Genomic DNA, 16362 nt, shown 5'->3' on the forward strand with positions numbered 1-16362 from the left:
TGTGGGCTCGATCCCCAGTAGGGGGCATGCAGGAGGCAGCCGATCAATGAGTGATTCTCATCATTGATCTTTCTCTCCCTCTCCCTTCCTCTCTGAAATCAATAAAAAAAAAAAAGTATATATATTAAAAAAAAAACCACAAAATAATTTACCAGTTCTTCTTAAGACTATCAAGGTCATCAAAGGCAAGCAAAGTCTAAGAAATTGTTACAGCCTAGAGGAGCCTAAGAAGACATGACAACTAAATGTAATTTGGTATCCTGGAATAGGTAAAACGTACCAATACTGGATTAGAATTTGTGGCAGATATATCATACTAATAATGTAAGATTGTTGAGAATAGAAGGTACTGTCCCGCAGGTGTGGCTTAGTTGGCTGGAGTGTTGTCCAGTAAACCAAAAGGTCTCCAGGGTTCGATTCCCAATCAGGGCATATACCAGGGTTGCAAGTTCGATTCCCAGAGAGGCAACCAATCCATGTCTGTCTGTCTCTGTCTCTCTCTCTCTCTCTGTCTCTCTCTCTCAAAAGAAAAAATAAATCAATAAACACATGTACTCAGGTGAGGATTTAAAAAAATAGAAGGAACTGAGAGCTCTCCGTACTCAATCTTCTCAATTTTTCTGTAAGTCTAAAACTATTCTTGAACAAATGGCAAGGCGAGAGACTCAAAGCTAACCATAACAAATACCACAGAAAATGTTAATGTTCTAAACATTTGAATTTAAAGCAGAAATCATTAAGACTTGACTTTTTGTAAAAACAAACAAAACTCAATTGTTATGTTATCTATAAGAAATGTACTTTAGTAAATATAAATACCCAAATAGGTTAAAAGTAAAAGGATGGAAAGAGATATACCATGCTAGCACCAGTCAAAATAAAGCTGAAGGACTATATTATTAGAGTAAATTCAGAGCAAAGACAATTAATTACCAGGGATAAAGAAAGTCGTTTCACAATGACAAAGGAGTCAATTCATCAAGAGGTCATAGCAATCCTAATACAGAGCTACGAAGCAAAAACTGGTAGAGCTAAAAGGAAAAACAGACAAATCCAATACTGATAGAATAACTCTCTTAATAACTGACAGAACAAGTAGGCAGAAACCAGAAATATAGTACACTTGAACAAGACCTGACTGATATTTATAGAACACCCCCATACCAATAGCGAAATACACATTCTTCTTTAGTGCAAAGGGAACATTTACTAAGACCACCCATATTTTGGGCCAAAGAGATTCATGTCATACAAAGTATGTCCTTTGACCACAGAGATTAAATTAGAAGTCAATAAAAGAAAGTTCCCTGGAAAATCCCCAAATATTTAGAAACTAAGTTAAATACTTCTAAATTACGTTTGGATTTAAAAAAAAAAAAAATGTAGGAAGGAAATTAGAAAAAATTGGAAACTGAAATTTAAAAGAAAGACACCACTAAATTACGTTTGGATTTTAAAAAAAAAAATGTAGGAAGGAAATTAGAAAAAAATTGGAAACTGAAATTTAAAAGAAAGACACCACAATTTGTGAGATTGTGCTAAAGCAGTACTTAGGAGGAAATTTATAGAAGTAAATGACTACATTAAAAAAAGAAGACATGGCCCCATATCAATGAGCTCAGCTTCTGTCTTAAAAGACACTAGAAAAAGAACAAATTAAGGCCAAGTAACCAGAAGAAAGTATATTATGAAGATTAGATTTAAAGCAATGAAAAAAGAAAAGAAAATATTGAGGAAAATCAATGAAACTAAATACTATTTTTTTGAGATCAATAAAATGGACAAACCTCTACCAAATTTGATTGGGGGGGTGGGGGGAAGGCACAAATTACCAACAGAAATGAGTGATGTGACAGATTCTATAGATTAAAAGGATATAAATAGAATAATATAAGCAACTCTATCCAATAACTTTGACAATTAATGAACTGGTCCAAATCTTTGGAAGACGTAAGTAACAAAAGCTCCCTCAGGAAGAAATAGATAACCTGAGAAGCCCTATATATTAAAAAATAAAAGATAAAAACATGTAAGTAAAAACTTTCCCACAACAAAATTGTAGGCCTGGATGGCTTCATTTCTTAATTTAAGGAAGAAATAATAAACTCATCCAAAATTGAACAGGAAGGAATACATCAAAAAGAAAAATAGAGATCAATATTACTCATGGACACAGATGTACAAATTCTAAGCAAAACTTTGACCAATCTAATCCAACAATATATCAAGTATATTACATCATGACCTAGGTGAGGCTTATCCCAGGAATGTAAGTGTGGTTAAATGTTTGAAAAATCAATAATATAATTCACCTTTAAAACACTAAAATAGAAAAAAAATTTATGACCATTGCCACAGATTAAGGAAAAGCAAGACATAGTTCAAGAACCATTCTTCATAAAAACTCCCAGGAAAACATACCCCAATAAAGGTCATATAGGTAAAAATAACTAACATTATACTCAATACAAAGACTGTTTTCCCCTCTAAGTTCAATCAGATGTCTGCACTAGCTACATATGTTCACCTTTGCAATGGAAGCTCTATCTAGTACAATCAGGCAAGATAAAGAAATAAAGGGTACCAGACTGGCTAGGAAATAAAACTGAATTTATTCACAGATAAGTTCACATCTATGTAGACAATCCAATGAAATCTACAGAAAAGTTCCTAAAACTAGTAACTGATCTTAATAGCAAGTTTACAGGGTATAATGTCAATTTATAAAAATTAATTATATTTCTATCTACTGATAAACAATTGCTTAACAACTGCTTAATTTGTTTAATAAACAAATTAAAGTTTTAAAAAAATCACAATAGAATAGCACCAAAAAATACAAAAAACTTAAGGATAAGTTGAACAAAAGATATGAAATATCAGTACACTGAAAAAAACACACACACAAAAAAAACCCCCCACAAAAGCCAAGAAAAATCAAAGACCTAAACACGTGGAAACACATAACTTGTTCATGAATACTGGCTTAAGATATCAATTTTCTCCAATTGATCTATAGATTCAATGCAATTTCAATTAAAAAACCTCAGCATTTTATAGCTAATAACCATCTTATTCTAATTTGAATGAAAATGTAAATTAGAAAATCCAAAATAAGTGAAAAAGAACAAAATGAGAAGGCTAACATTACCTGTTTTTAAGAATTACTTACAGTAATCAAAATAGTGTGGCAATGCTGTCAAAACAGACTAACAGATCCCCACTGAATGGGAGAACATCTATACATATGAAAGCCTAAGCTACCGTTGGACCGGTAACTATGGCGCGCACTGACCACCAAGGGGCAGATGCTCAACACATAGGCATGGAAACATGGAACAGACTGATGAATCTCAGAGGGAAGCAGGGAGGGGGGAGGCCGGGAAGAGATTAAAGATCTTATATGCATAATAGAGGCCCCATGCACAGATTTGTGCACCGGTGGGGTCCCTCAGCCTGGCCTGCAGGGATCGGGCCAAAACCAGCTCTCCGATATCCCCCGAGGGGTCCCAGATTGTGAGAGGGCACAGGCCAGGCCAAGGGACCCCACTGGTGCACAATTCCGTGCACTGGGCCTCTAGTATTTGATAATGAGACATGTGGTAAGGGGTTAATTTCCAAAATATATAAGGAACTTATACAACTCAACACAAGAAAGACAAACGACCCAATTAAAAAATGGGCAAAGAACCTGAATAAATACTTCTCCAAAGAGTACATACAGATGGCCAACAGACATATGAAAAAAATGCTCAACATCACTAATCAGCAGAGAGATACAAATTAAAAGCACAGTGAGGTATCACCTCACACCTGTCAGAATGGCTATCATCAATAAATCAACAAACAACAAGTGCTGGTGAGAAAAGGGAACCTTCTGCACATTTGATGGGAATGTAGACTAGTGCAGCCACTGTGGAAAAGTATGGACTTTCCTCAAAAAATTCAAAATGGAAACTGCCTTTTGACCCAGCGACCCTACTTTTGGGAATATATCCTAACAAACCTGAAACATTAATTTGAAAGAATAGATGCATTACTATATTCATAGCAGCATTATTTACAATAGCCAAGATCTGGAAACAGCCCAAGTGCCCATCAGTAGCTGAGTGAATAAAAAAAGCTATGGTACATTTACACAATGGAATACTACTTGGCAGTAAAAAAAAAAAAGGAAATCTTACCTTTTGCAACAGCATGGATGGACCTGGAGATTATTATGCTAAGTAAAATAAGCCAGTCAGAGAAAAACAAATATCATATGATCTCACTTACATGTGGAATCTAATGAAATAAACTGATGAACAAAATAGAAACAGAGGCATGGATACAAAGAATAGACTGACAGCTGTCAGAGGAAAGGGAGGTTGGGGAACTAGATGAAAGAAGGTGAAGAAATTAACCAAAAAACATATATGCATAATGCACAGAAAACAGTATGGTGGTAGCAAAGAAAGGGGAAAATGAGGACTGAAAGAGACTTTGCTTGGGGTGATGCGTGCACAATACGGTGTGCAGATGATGTTTTATTGAGTTGTACACTTTAAACCTCCATGGTTTTACAAACCCATGTCACCCCAATAAATTCAATAAAAAGAAAATATGGCAATGGTTTCCACAGCTCTAGACTGATATCAAACCTTATAAAATTGTACACTTTTAGTATTTTCTACTTTAATAAATTGAGAGACAGAGATAAACCCACAAATGTATAAACAGATGGTTCTGACAATGGCACAAAGGCAGTGCAATGGAGAAAGAAGAGTCTTTCCAGCAAATTTCTACATGTGGGGGAAAAAAGAACTTTGCTCCACACTTCACAACATATTCAAAAATTAACTTGAAATTGTATACAGGCCTAAAAAATGAAAAAAATTAAAACCATACAAATAAGATTTCTTAGGTGCAACACCAAAAGCAAGATCCATAAAAGAAAAAACAAATTATACACTGGACTATATTTTTTAAAAATGATAAATTGGACTGTATAAAAAATTGCAAATTTCTATTGAAACTATCAAGAGAACAAAAAGACACAGATTGGGAGAATATATTTGCAAATCACGTATCTGATAAGGACTTGTGTCCAAAACTTATAAGGAACTCTCAAAACATATTACTAACACAGCCACTAAGAATGGGCAAAAGACTTGAACAGACCCCCTTCACTAAAAAATACATGCATATGAAAAGATGCTTGACACCATTGGTCATTAGGGAAAAACAAATTAAAAACAGAGTAAGACTCCATTACCTACTTTTTAGAATGGCTAAAATTAAAAAGACTGACCATTATCGGTGTTGGTGAGGGTATGAGGCAGCTAGATCTCTGATCCACTGCTGATGGGGACACAAAGGGAGCCACTATGTGACACAACTTCACCATTTCTTAAGCAGATTAACATATGCCTACAAGATGATTGTCTATTCCGTATCTATGAATTTATCCAAGAGAAACAGACAGGTGTCCATACAAAGTCTTGCTTATAAATGTGCATGGCAGTTTTATTTGGAAACAAACCAAATATTCATCAATAGATGAATGGAAAAACATACTGGAATACTATTCAGCAACAAAAAGGAACAACCTGTGAATGTTACAACATGAATGAACCTCAAAATTTGTAAGCCAACTAAAAGAAGTAGTGATCTTGATTGTGGTGATGGTTTTATAGGTACACCATCGTATCACATTTGGGAGAGGTATCAATGAGGAATGAAGTCAGAAAATCAATTTTATAATGCAATGAATACTGTGCTATAAACTAGGAAAAATAAAACTTATAGAAAAGCTGGGATATACTTAAAATAGGTGATATTTATTGTATATCAATTATGCTTCAAGAGGCTCTACATCCAAAAATAATGAAGAAGAGGAGAGTGCTGGGTCTGAAGACAGAACAGAAGTTGTGAAACAGCTGTCCAGAAGAATGACTTCCCTGGGCCACTGTGGGCCATGCTAAGGGTCCACCGGAAGTTTGTGATCATGAACTTAAAGCAAAACTATACTTCTATGTAGTTTTGTTCAGCCACATGTATCTATCCGCTCAGGAATAGGCACATAATAGGTAAATTACATTTAAACAAGTTTGAAGCATTTGCTAAGTAAGCAACTATGAAGGAAGTAATGAAATGAAGGCGAAAGGCGGGTCATGGGAGATTACAGAGGTCCGTGGAGACATTCAACAAGTGCTAACCAAATTAGCAACAGTGCAGACAAGGTCTTCAAAGGTGTGGCCCTTTAAGGCAGCGGTTCTCAACCTGTGGGTCGAGACCCCTTTGACGGTCGAATTACCCTTTCACAGGGGTCGCCTAAGACCATCCTGCATATCAGATATTTACATTACGATTCATAAGAGTAGCAACATTACAGTTATGAAGTAGCAACGAAAATAATTTTATGGTTGGGTCACAACATGAGGAACTGTATTTAAAGGGCCAGAAGGTTGAGAACCACTGCTTTAAGGGGAAAAAATAACCAAATATATGATGCCAAACACTTACCGTACATGGTACTGTGTGTGTACCTCTTGTATGTAACAACATTTGGTAGTGAGAACATAACACAGAAAGGGAGGGTGTGCTTTCTCATTCATGTAACTCAAGTGTATCTCTAGACAGAGAGACTGAGCACACTTCACCTCCATCAGCTCTGCTAGCTAACTTAGGATAGTCATTCCTTCTTCTTGAGGTGCCCCTTTCAACTGTCAATGAAAGTACAGCCTACCTCTTAGGTACCTGGGGGTTATAGATTATGTCAGAAACAAACTTGGAGGTGAGTTTTAATGTCCCATAACCTGTAGGCACTTTTATATCTACCCATATCCAGGCCCCCCAAGAAGAACTACTCTCTTTTCCTTGTTCTTTTCTTCTTTTGAAAATAGCTTTAAATACCTCTTTAAAAAGACCCAACTTCTTTTGGGCTTGACTCTCAATTTCACACTAATGTTCCCTATCTGTGCTCTCACACTCTGCCCCATGGTAGATCTTCTGCTTCTCTCAGTCCAATGGGACTTGCTTTGCAGGAAGTGCTCAGGTCTCACACTCTTTCCATGATGCCTTCCCAGACCAGAAAGCCTCATCTCTGTCCACACAGGAGTGAGTTTAAAATAGATTCAAAAGAAGCACTATCAGGCACACTGTGCAGGGAAAGATTTAAAAAGCTAAATTTCAAAAAGCAACATAAAAAGCCTGTACTCTATATGAAAATGAATTCAGAAAGCAGCTTTACCTGTTTCGCTGTTTTCAGGCAGAGACTCATATTCAGAGTGATCCAGAGCCAAAGTATTCATGGCTGTTTGGTCCAACTCCTGTAACTCTGACAGTGCTGCATTTTCATGACTTTTGTCACCATCACCATTGGCATCCAATTCTGTATTTAGGAATTTTATCCCAAAAGATAGGGTTAGAAGAGTAACTTTCTCTTAAAACAAAACAAAAGCTTATGTATATAGTTAGTTCGATTTTTTTAAGTTGATGGTGAAAGATGGCATGGCTCTTAAATAGTATCACAAACCAGGACACAAATTTTAATTAACAATTTCTTAAAGACAATTTAAAAGGAAACAAAGACCACGCCTGGAGAGCAAAGATGCTCCTCATGGCATTGAGCTCACCACTCACCCTCCTGGCTGTAGTTGGGACGCTGGCAGGAGGTGTTCTCCCAGGCTGCACTCACACCACTGTCTGATGCACTACCTGCCTCCAAATGTAACACAGGTGTCCCCCATACTTTTGCATTGGGGTTTAGCTCCGAAACCTTGGCTGTTGGTACCTACGAAAAATTTTGATATATGCATTTGTATCCAAATTCTAATCAAATGCAATTATACTTAATCAGAGTTAAAATGCAGAAAATTTATGCTAAAAGGGCTGAGCCTATGTACACATACTTTAGGGGTGAAATCAAGGGCAACAGTAACAAAAGTGGATGCATTCAGAACTCAATTTCTCACTAGAATCTAAATTCCTACTGAGTATAAGGCTCTCTAGAGATAGTAACTGATAAATAACTATGGATCCAATTATCATCAATGCTCTAGACTACCCAACAAAATTTGCAGAATTGCAAATCTGAATAGAACATAGATAGATAAAATTTGAAAATAAACCTCAAACACTCATATAAGCAAAGGATGTAGAAAATGAAAGTTCTTCCAGAAAAAAAGGTCTCTAACAGCTCTGTCAGAGGGGTGCTTGATGGGGCACTTCTGGGACCATGCTCACTTCAGGATCACTGGCCTCTTGCTGTCCAGACATATCAGACGCTTCTGCTCCGTTTGTCCCAGGTACTCACACTATCCCAAGTACTCACATGCTACCACCTTCACCTTCTTTAGGGATTGGGGAGGTCTTTTCCGGTGAACCTTATTAAACTAACAACCACCCCAATTTTTCTTCTGCTCACCTGAGCGGCTCCACAAGTCTAAAGAAAAGTTAATGTCAAAAATGCTGCTCAAAAAATAAAATGCTGCTCCTCAAATTAACTCCAGTTCTGCTGCCATAATCTCAGTAAACCCAGCCAAATTATTCACCTTTTTCCAGGTACTAGAGCCTTGACCCCACTGTACAGGGGTCAGAGCATCGGAAGAAAGGGACCAAAGTCCTGGTCCCAGGAGCCCTTGAGCAATGCCAAGCAGAAGGCCTGAGTTTGGTGTCGTCTCATTGCATTAACCCAGAAAGGTGCACATATTACCCGATGCTCTCCTAATGTAAACAGGGACAGGATAAGTCATCAAAGAAACCACAAGTAAATTAAGAACCTTAAAAAAGACAAAATACACCAACTTACACCATACACAAAAATAAACTCAAAATGGATAAAGGACTTAAACTAAGACAGGAAACCATAAAAATATTAGAGGAATCCACAGGCAGCAAAATCTCAGACATATGCCGAAGCAGTATTTTCACCAATACAGCTCCTAGGGCAATGGAAACTAAAGAGAAAATAAACAAATGGGACTACATCAAAATGAAAAGCTTCTGCACAGCAAAAGAAACCATCAACAAAACAACAAGAACGCCCACTGCATGGGAGAACATATTTGCCAATGTTATCACCGATAAGAGTTTAATCTCCAACATTTATAGGGAACTCATACAACTTAACAAAAGGAAGATAAACAGCCCAATCAAAAAATGGGCAACAGACCTAAATAGGTACTTTTCGAAAGAGGACATAGGAAGGCCAAGAGACATATGAAAACATGCTCAAAGTCACTAATCATCTGAGAGATGCAAATCAAAAAGACAATGCAGTACCATCTCACACCTGTTAGAATGGCTATCATCAACAAATGACAAGTGCAGGCGAGGATGTGGAGAAAAAGGAACCTTTGTGCACTGCTGGTGGGAAGGCAGACTGGTGCAGCCACTGTGTTGAATAGTAAACTAAAAATGGAATTCCCATTTGACCCAGTGATTCCACTTCTAGGAATATATCCCAAGAAATTAGAAACACCAATCAGAAAGGATATATGCTCCTCTATGTTTGAAGCAGCACAATTTACCATAGCTAAGATTTGGAAACAGCCTAAGTGCCCATCAGCAGATGAGTGGATTAAAAACTGTGGTACATATACACAATGAAATACTATGCTACAGTAAAAAAAAAAAAAAAAAGGAATTCTTACCATTTGCAACAGCATGGATGGAACTGGAGATTATTATGCTAAGTGAAATAAGCCAGTCAGAGAAAGATAAATATCACATGATCTTATTCATTTGTGAAATATAATGAACATAAACTGATGAATAAAAACAGATCAAGAGACAGAGAAACTCGATCAGACCGTCAAACTGAGGGGAGGGTGGGGGTAAGGGGGAGAAATCAACCAAAGGACTTGTATGCATGCATATAAGCCTAACCAATGGACACAGACACCAGGGAGCTGAGGGCATGAGTGGGGGGTGGGGAGGGCAGTGGGAGGATAAGGATACATATGTAATACCTTAATCAATAAAGGAAAAAAAAGACAAAATAAATTCACTCTAGTTGGGGTGATTAAAGTTTCAAGTAAAAAACAACTACTTCTAAAATCGACAGTAGAAGCCGATGTGGTTAAAACTATTGTATCTACTTTATTCATATTCAAGAGGCAAGGCAATAAATACGTCCACAAAATAGGATGTCTCAGTGAATGCCTACCTGGAAGTTTCCTCATTGTTTAGGTATTGGTGAATAGGCAAAAAACAGGGTTCCCCTTTACCTTCAAGAAAACTAGACTCAAGCCCTGGCTGTTACACTCAGTGGTTAGAGCACCAGCCTGCGCACAGTGGAGTCACAGGTTCCATTTCCTATCAAGAGCACAAACCTGGGCCCAGCTGGCATGGCTCAGTGGCTGACCATGAACCTATGAACCAAGGGCATGAACCTAGGTTGCAGGTTCGATCCCCAGCCCTGGTCAGGGCATGTGTGGGAGGCAACCAATCAATGTATCTCTCTCACAGTGATGTTTCTCACTCTCCCCCACCCCCCTTTCTTCCACTCTCTCTAAAAAGCAATGAAAAAAATAACCTCGGGTGAGGATTAGCAAATAATAATAATAATAAATAAATAAATAAAAGAATACTATACTCAAGAAGTACTGAGTCTTGAATCCCTCTTTGTATATGGTGCCTACAGTTCCAGTTCATCTTGGCCTTTGCTTCTGCACAAAGTGTTTCTCTATTTGTCTCCCATCCCCTGCCCCCATGTCCCCAATAAATACTACCCAAATGCTCAGTAAGTGCCAGGCGCAGCACTAAGCCATCAGGATAGAACAATGCAGATACAACCCTCGTTGCAAAGAGCAATGCAAAAGGTACTCTGCATCTAATACACCACTACTACCTTCCTCGGCATTCACACCTGTACCATCTGCTTTTTCCCCCCTCTTAAATCATGTCTCTATTCTCTTTCTTTTTCCTAACACTTGTATAAACCACTATTTCTAATTATAGTGGAACCTTGGTTCTCGAATCAAATTCATTATGGAAGGCTGTTCAAGAAGTGATTTGTTTGAAAACCGAATCATTTCTTTCCCATTAGAAATCATGTAAATTGAATTATTCCATTCCAGACCCCCTCCCCCCAAAATGATTCCATTTTAACTTTTCTTATCTACAGTACATTCCTAATGTACTGTTTAATCTATAAATAAACACTTCTGAAATTTTTGGAACCACCCCCTATTAGCCTTATATGAATTTTTCATATAGCACTGCCTCCGAAATGCTCTCACCAACTGCTTTTTGCTGATCCAATCAACAACTGTTTTCTACCTATTCAATTGCCTTGGGTTGTTGTTTTGTGAGCACTTTCACACTCTTAGCAACATTAGTACTCTTGATGGCTTCACTATGTGTTTTTTAAATCTTAGCAACTCTTTAAAAAAAAATCTTTGTTGTTGAAAGTATTACATATGTCTCCCATTTTCCCCCATTGACTCCTTCTAGCCCACCCCCACTCTCCAGGCCTTCACCACCTTATTGTCTGTGTCCATGGGTTATACGCATACAAGTTCTTTGGTTGATCTCTTCCCATCCACCCAACCTCGGCTTTCCCTGAGATTTCACAGTATGTTCCATGCTTCTATGTCACCAGATCTATTTTGTTCATCAGTTTATTCTGTTCACTAGATTCCATATATGAGTGAGATCATGTGATACTTGTTTTTTCTCTGACTGGCTTATTTCGCTTAAGCATAATACTCTCCAGATTCCTCCATGCTATCTCAAAGGATAAGAGATCCTTCTTTTTTTTTTACTGCTGCATAGTATTCCACGGTGTAAATGTACCACAGCTTTTTTATCCACTCATCTACTGATGGGCACTTGGACTGTTTCCAGATCTTAACTATTGTAAATTGTGCTGCTATGAACATAGGAGTGCATATATCCTTTCTGATGAGTGTTTCCGATTTCCTAGGATATATTCTTAGAGGTGGGATGACTGGGTCAAATGGGAGTTCCATTTTTAATTTTTTGAGGAAACTCGATACTGTTTTCCTTAATGGCTGCACAAGTCTGCATTCCCACCAGCAGTGTACTAGGGTTCCCTTTTCTCTACAGCCTTGCCAGCAAAATTAACACCCAGAAATCGATGGCATTTTTATACACCAATAATGAACTCTCATAAAGAGAAACTAAAAGAATAATCCCACTTACCATTGCAACAAAAAAATTAAGATACTTAGGAATAAACTTAACCAAGGATGTAAAAGACCTTAACTTGGAAAACTATAAGACGTTGAAAAAAAGAGGTAGAGGAAAATATAAAGTGGAAGAATATGCCATGTTCATGGATTGCTAGAATCAACATCATCAAAATGTCCATACTACCCAAAATGTCAACACAATCCCTATTAAAATACCCATGGCATATTTCACAGGTCTAGAACACTCCAAAAATTTATATGGAACCAAAAAAAGACCACAAATACCCGAGCTGGTTTGGTTCAGTGGATAGAGTGTCGGCCTGCAGATTGAAGGGTCCCTGGTTTGATTCTGGTCAAGTGCATATGCCTGGGTTGTGGGCCCGATCCCAAGTAGGGGGCATTTAGGAGGCAGCAGATCAATTACTCTCATCATTGATGCTTCTATCTCTCCCTTTCTCCCCTTCATCTCTGAAATCAATAAAAATATATTTTTTAAAAAAACAAAACAAAAATGAATAGCCACAGCAATCTTGAGAAAGAAGAACAAAGTTGGAGGGATCACAATACCAGATATCATGTTATACTACAAAGCCACTGTACTCAAAACAACTTGATACTGGCACAAGAACAGGCATATAGATCAATGAAATAGAACAGAGAATCCAGAAATCAACTCAAGCCATTATGCTCAATTAATATTTGACAAAGATTTGACAAAGGAGGCAAGAGCATACAATGGAGTAAAGACAGTCTCCTCAATAAATGGTGTTGGGAAAATTGGACAGATGCATGCAAAAATATAAAACTAGATCACCAACTTATACCATATACAAGAATAAACTCAAAATGCATAAAAGACTTAAATGTAAGCTATGAAACTATAAAAATCCTAGAAGAAAACATAGGCAGTAAAATCTTGGAAACCTCTCATAGCAGTATGTTTGCCAATACATCTCCTAAAAGGGAAACAAAGGAGAAAATAAACAAATGGGAAGCTTCTACATGGCAAAAGAAACTATCAACAAAATGAAAAGGGAGCCCACTGTATGAAAACATATTTGGCAATGATATATCTGATAAAGGAAATGATATATCTAATATATCCAAAATATATAAGGAACTCATACAACTTAACAAAAGAAAGAAAAACAATCCAATAACAAAATGAGTAAATGACCTAAATAGACACTTCTCCAAAGTGAAAATACAGATGGCCAAGAGACATGAAAAAACGCTCAAAGTTACCGATCATCAGAGAGATACAAATTAAAGCGATAATGAGGTATCACCTCACACCTGTCAGAAATGTCTACCATCAACAAATAGCTTCTCTATGTTTTTACCTTTATGTAATTTACTACTTCGTAAGCAGTAGATACTCAAATCCAAATCAACTATTAGGGACTTCATGATTTAAAGCAATTAACCAGTATTAAAAAGATGTGACAAGGATGAAAAACAGGAGACATAAGTCCTAATGGCATGATAACTAACACTAGAGAGTTGGCTAGGTGCCAGAATATTCTATGTACTTACCTGTATATAATCATGACAAGCCTGTCAGGTAGAAGTAATCACTGCCTCCATTTCAGAAATAAGAAAACTAAGAAAGAGACAGGCTACGTAACTTGCTCCCCACCCCCACCCCCCCGAAAATGATGGTAATAAGAAAAAGTGCTCTAATGTCAGCAAAAACATTTATCAAGAGTTCATTAACTTCTTGCAACTCACATGAGAAATAACTTATTAAAATTATTTCCTTGAAATGTGGTTATTCTTACAATTATACTAGATGCCCAGTGCACGAATTCATGCACAGGTGGGGTCCGGGCAGCCCGGCTCCAATTGGGGCAGATCGGGGCCGGGCCTGTTGGGAGGAGGAGATGGCCGGAGGTTGGCCAGCTGGCCAGGACCCAATCAGGGCCAGGATGGCTGGGGGGAGGGGCCATGGGCGATTGGCTGGCGGGCCCCGTACCTGATTGGGGTGGGGGGTCCAACTGGGGGCAGGGCCAGCCATGGGGAGGGGCTGTGGGCAGTGGGCCAGCTGGCCCCACCCCTAATTGGTATGGGGGGAGCCAATCGGGGGTGGAGCTGGTTGGGGGGAGGGGCCGCAGGCTGATCAGGATGGTGGGGGTCCATCGAGGGGAGGGCCAGCCGGGGGGGAGGGGGAGGGGCTGCAGGCAGTTGGCTGGCTGGCCCCACCTCTGATCGCAGTGGGGGGACCCATCTGGGATGGGGCAGGTGGGGGAAGGGGCTGCAGGAGATTAGTCGGCTGGCCCTGCCCCCTATTGGGGTGAGAGAGGCCTATCAAGGGTAGTGCTGGCTAGGGGGAGGGGCCACGGGAGGTTGGCCGGTTGGCTCCACCCCTTGATCAGGTCGGTTCACTGGTTCACTGGCCGCAGTGGATGTCATAGCGACCAGTAGTTCCAGTGTTGTGGTCACCAGCTTTTAATATAGATGGATAGAACTTCCAACTGATTATCAACAACTTGACCTGCTTGGCCACCCAAGTCTTATTTTTCCACTGAAAATCATGACTAAGCAATGATCATTAGAACCAGAAATGAAGTGACCTTAAAAAACACATTTTGCCCTGGCTGGGTGGCTTAGTTGTTCGGAGCGCCATCCAGTACACCAAAAGGTTGCAAGTTCGATTCCTAGTCTGAGCACGTATCTAGGCTGTGGTTCAATCCCTGTTCGAAGCACATATGGGAGGCAATCATTCACTGTTTCTCTCTCACATTGATGTTCCTCTCTCTCTAAAAATCAACATATCCTCAGGTGACAATAAAAAAAAGTTCTAAATCAATATTGCATAAATCACCAATATTACTCTTTGAGGAGTACAGCAGCCCCAAATTCTGATGCTCTAAAGAAATTCTTCTGCTCAGCTGGTGTGGCTCAGTGGTTGATTGTCGACCTATGAACCAGGAGGTCAATGTTCCATTCCTAGTCAGGGCACATGCCCAGGTTGTGGTTGCTGGCTCAGTCCCCAGTCAGGGGCACACAGGAGGCAGCTGATCAATGATTCTCTCTCATCATTAATATTTCTCTCCCTCCCTCTCCCTTCCTCTCTGAAATCAATAAAAATATATTTAAAAAATAAACTCTCTACCCGTCCCAAACACAATATGCCATTTAAAAAATTTACCCCAGCCCTGACTGGATAGAGCGTTGGCCTGCAGACTGAAGGGTCCCAGGTTCGATTCTGGTCAAGAGCATATACCTTGGTTGCGGGCACATCCCCAGTACGGAGTGTGCAGGAGGCAGCTGATCAATGTTTCTCTCTCATCGATGTTTCTAACTCTCTATCCCTCTCCCTTCCTCTCTCTAAAAAATCAATAAAATAATAAAAATAAATTAAAAAATTTACCCCTAGCCATTCATAAATTTGTGTTTTTTACAACATGAGATAGAATGGTCCCACTGACAAGTTACTGAGTAGAAACTAGAGTAACTAATATCAGAGAAAGGGAAAGGCAGGTGGAGAAAATACAACAGTTAAGATAAGGGGGGAAGAGATACACTTATACATTTCTTATTTCAAGTTAGCACAAACTTCCTGGATTTGTCCCTAAGTATGTTTAATAACTCAGAACAATTCACTGGCTTTAGAGTCATGAAGTCTCCTACTTCTGGTTCTTGATCTGTAACATGGACTAACAGCTGCTATTTTAAGATTACTATAAAAAAAGATATCTGGAAGAAACCAAGATGGTGGCATAGGTAAACACCGGAAATTGCTGCCTCCCACAACAACTTCAAAAATACAACGAAAAGACAAAACGGACATCATCCAGAACTACAGGAAGGCTGGCTGAGGGGAAATTCTACAACTAGAAGGAAAGAGAAAAGCACACTGAGACCCAGAGGAGCTGCGGAAGTAAAGTGCAGAGGTAGGGAGGCTCGAGCGCGTGCGCGGAAAGTGGCTGGCACTTGAGGACGCGGCTGTCTTTTTGAATCGGGAGGGAGTCACAAGCTCCCGACTGCTCTGAACTCCAGTTCCGGGAAGTCTCTGGGGACCCAGGACTCATACGGGGAGAAACTGGACTGTCTGGCAGCGGGCGGAACTAGTAACTTGAGGGCGGCTTCCCCTCAGAGGTGCTTGCAGCAATTACCGGGACACTGAGACGCGGCCCCTTAGGGCAGGGCTGAGGATCAGCCATAGCTGTTTGCTCCGCCCTGTTGATTCCCTGAGACCCCGCCCCACCCAGGCTGTGGC

The 16362-nt window shown here is 39.2% G+C and overlaps 1 protein-coding gene across 9 annotated transcripts in view; it reads right to left on the reverse strand.

The window, feature by feature from the left end:
• The window catches only part of LARP4B (La ribonucleoprotein domain family, member 4B), a 90749-nt gene that overhangs the window by 43122 nt on the left and 31265 nt on the right, over nucleotides 1-16362 (reverse strand). For all 9 annotated transcript variants that reach the window (XM_014528507.1, XM_014528510.1, XM_005880448.2 and 6 more), the window contains 2 exons: nucleotides 7624-7774; nucleotides 7232-7372 (listed from right to left, as the gene is read on the reverse strand). In XM_014528507.1, coding sequence (XP_014383993.1) covers nucleotides 7232-7372; nucleotides 7624-7774 — 292 coding nt within the window. The remainder of the gene's footprint in view (nucleotides 1-7231; nucleotides 7373-7623; nucleotides 7775-16362) is intronic.

Source organism: Myotis brandtii, unplaced genomic scaffold (assembly GCF_000412655.1).
Source record: "Myotis brandtii unplaced genomic scaffold, ASM41265v1 scaffold639, whole genome shotgun sequence".
In the NCBI taxonomy this organism is placed as follows: domain Eukaryota; kingdom Metazoa; phylum Chordata; class Mammalia; order Chiroptera; family Vespertilionidae; genus Myotis; species Myotis brandtii.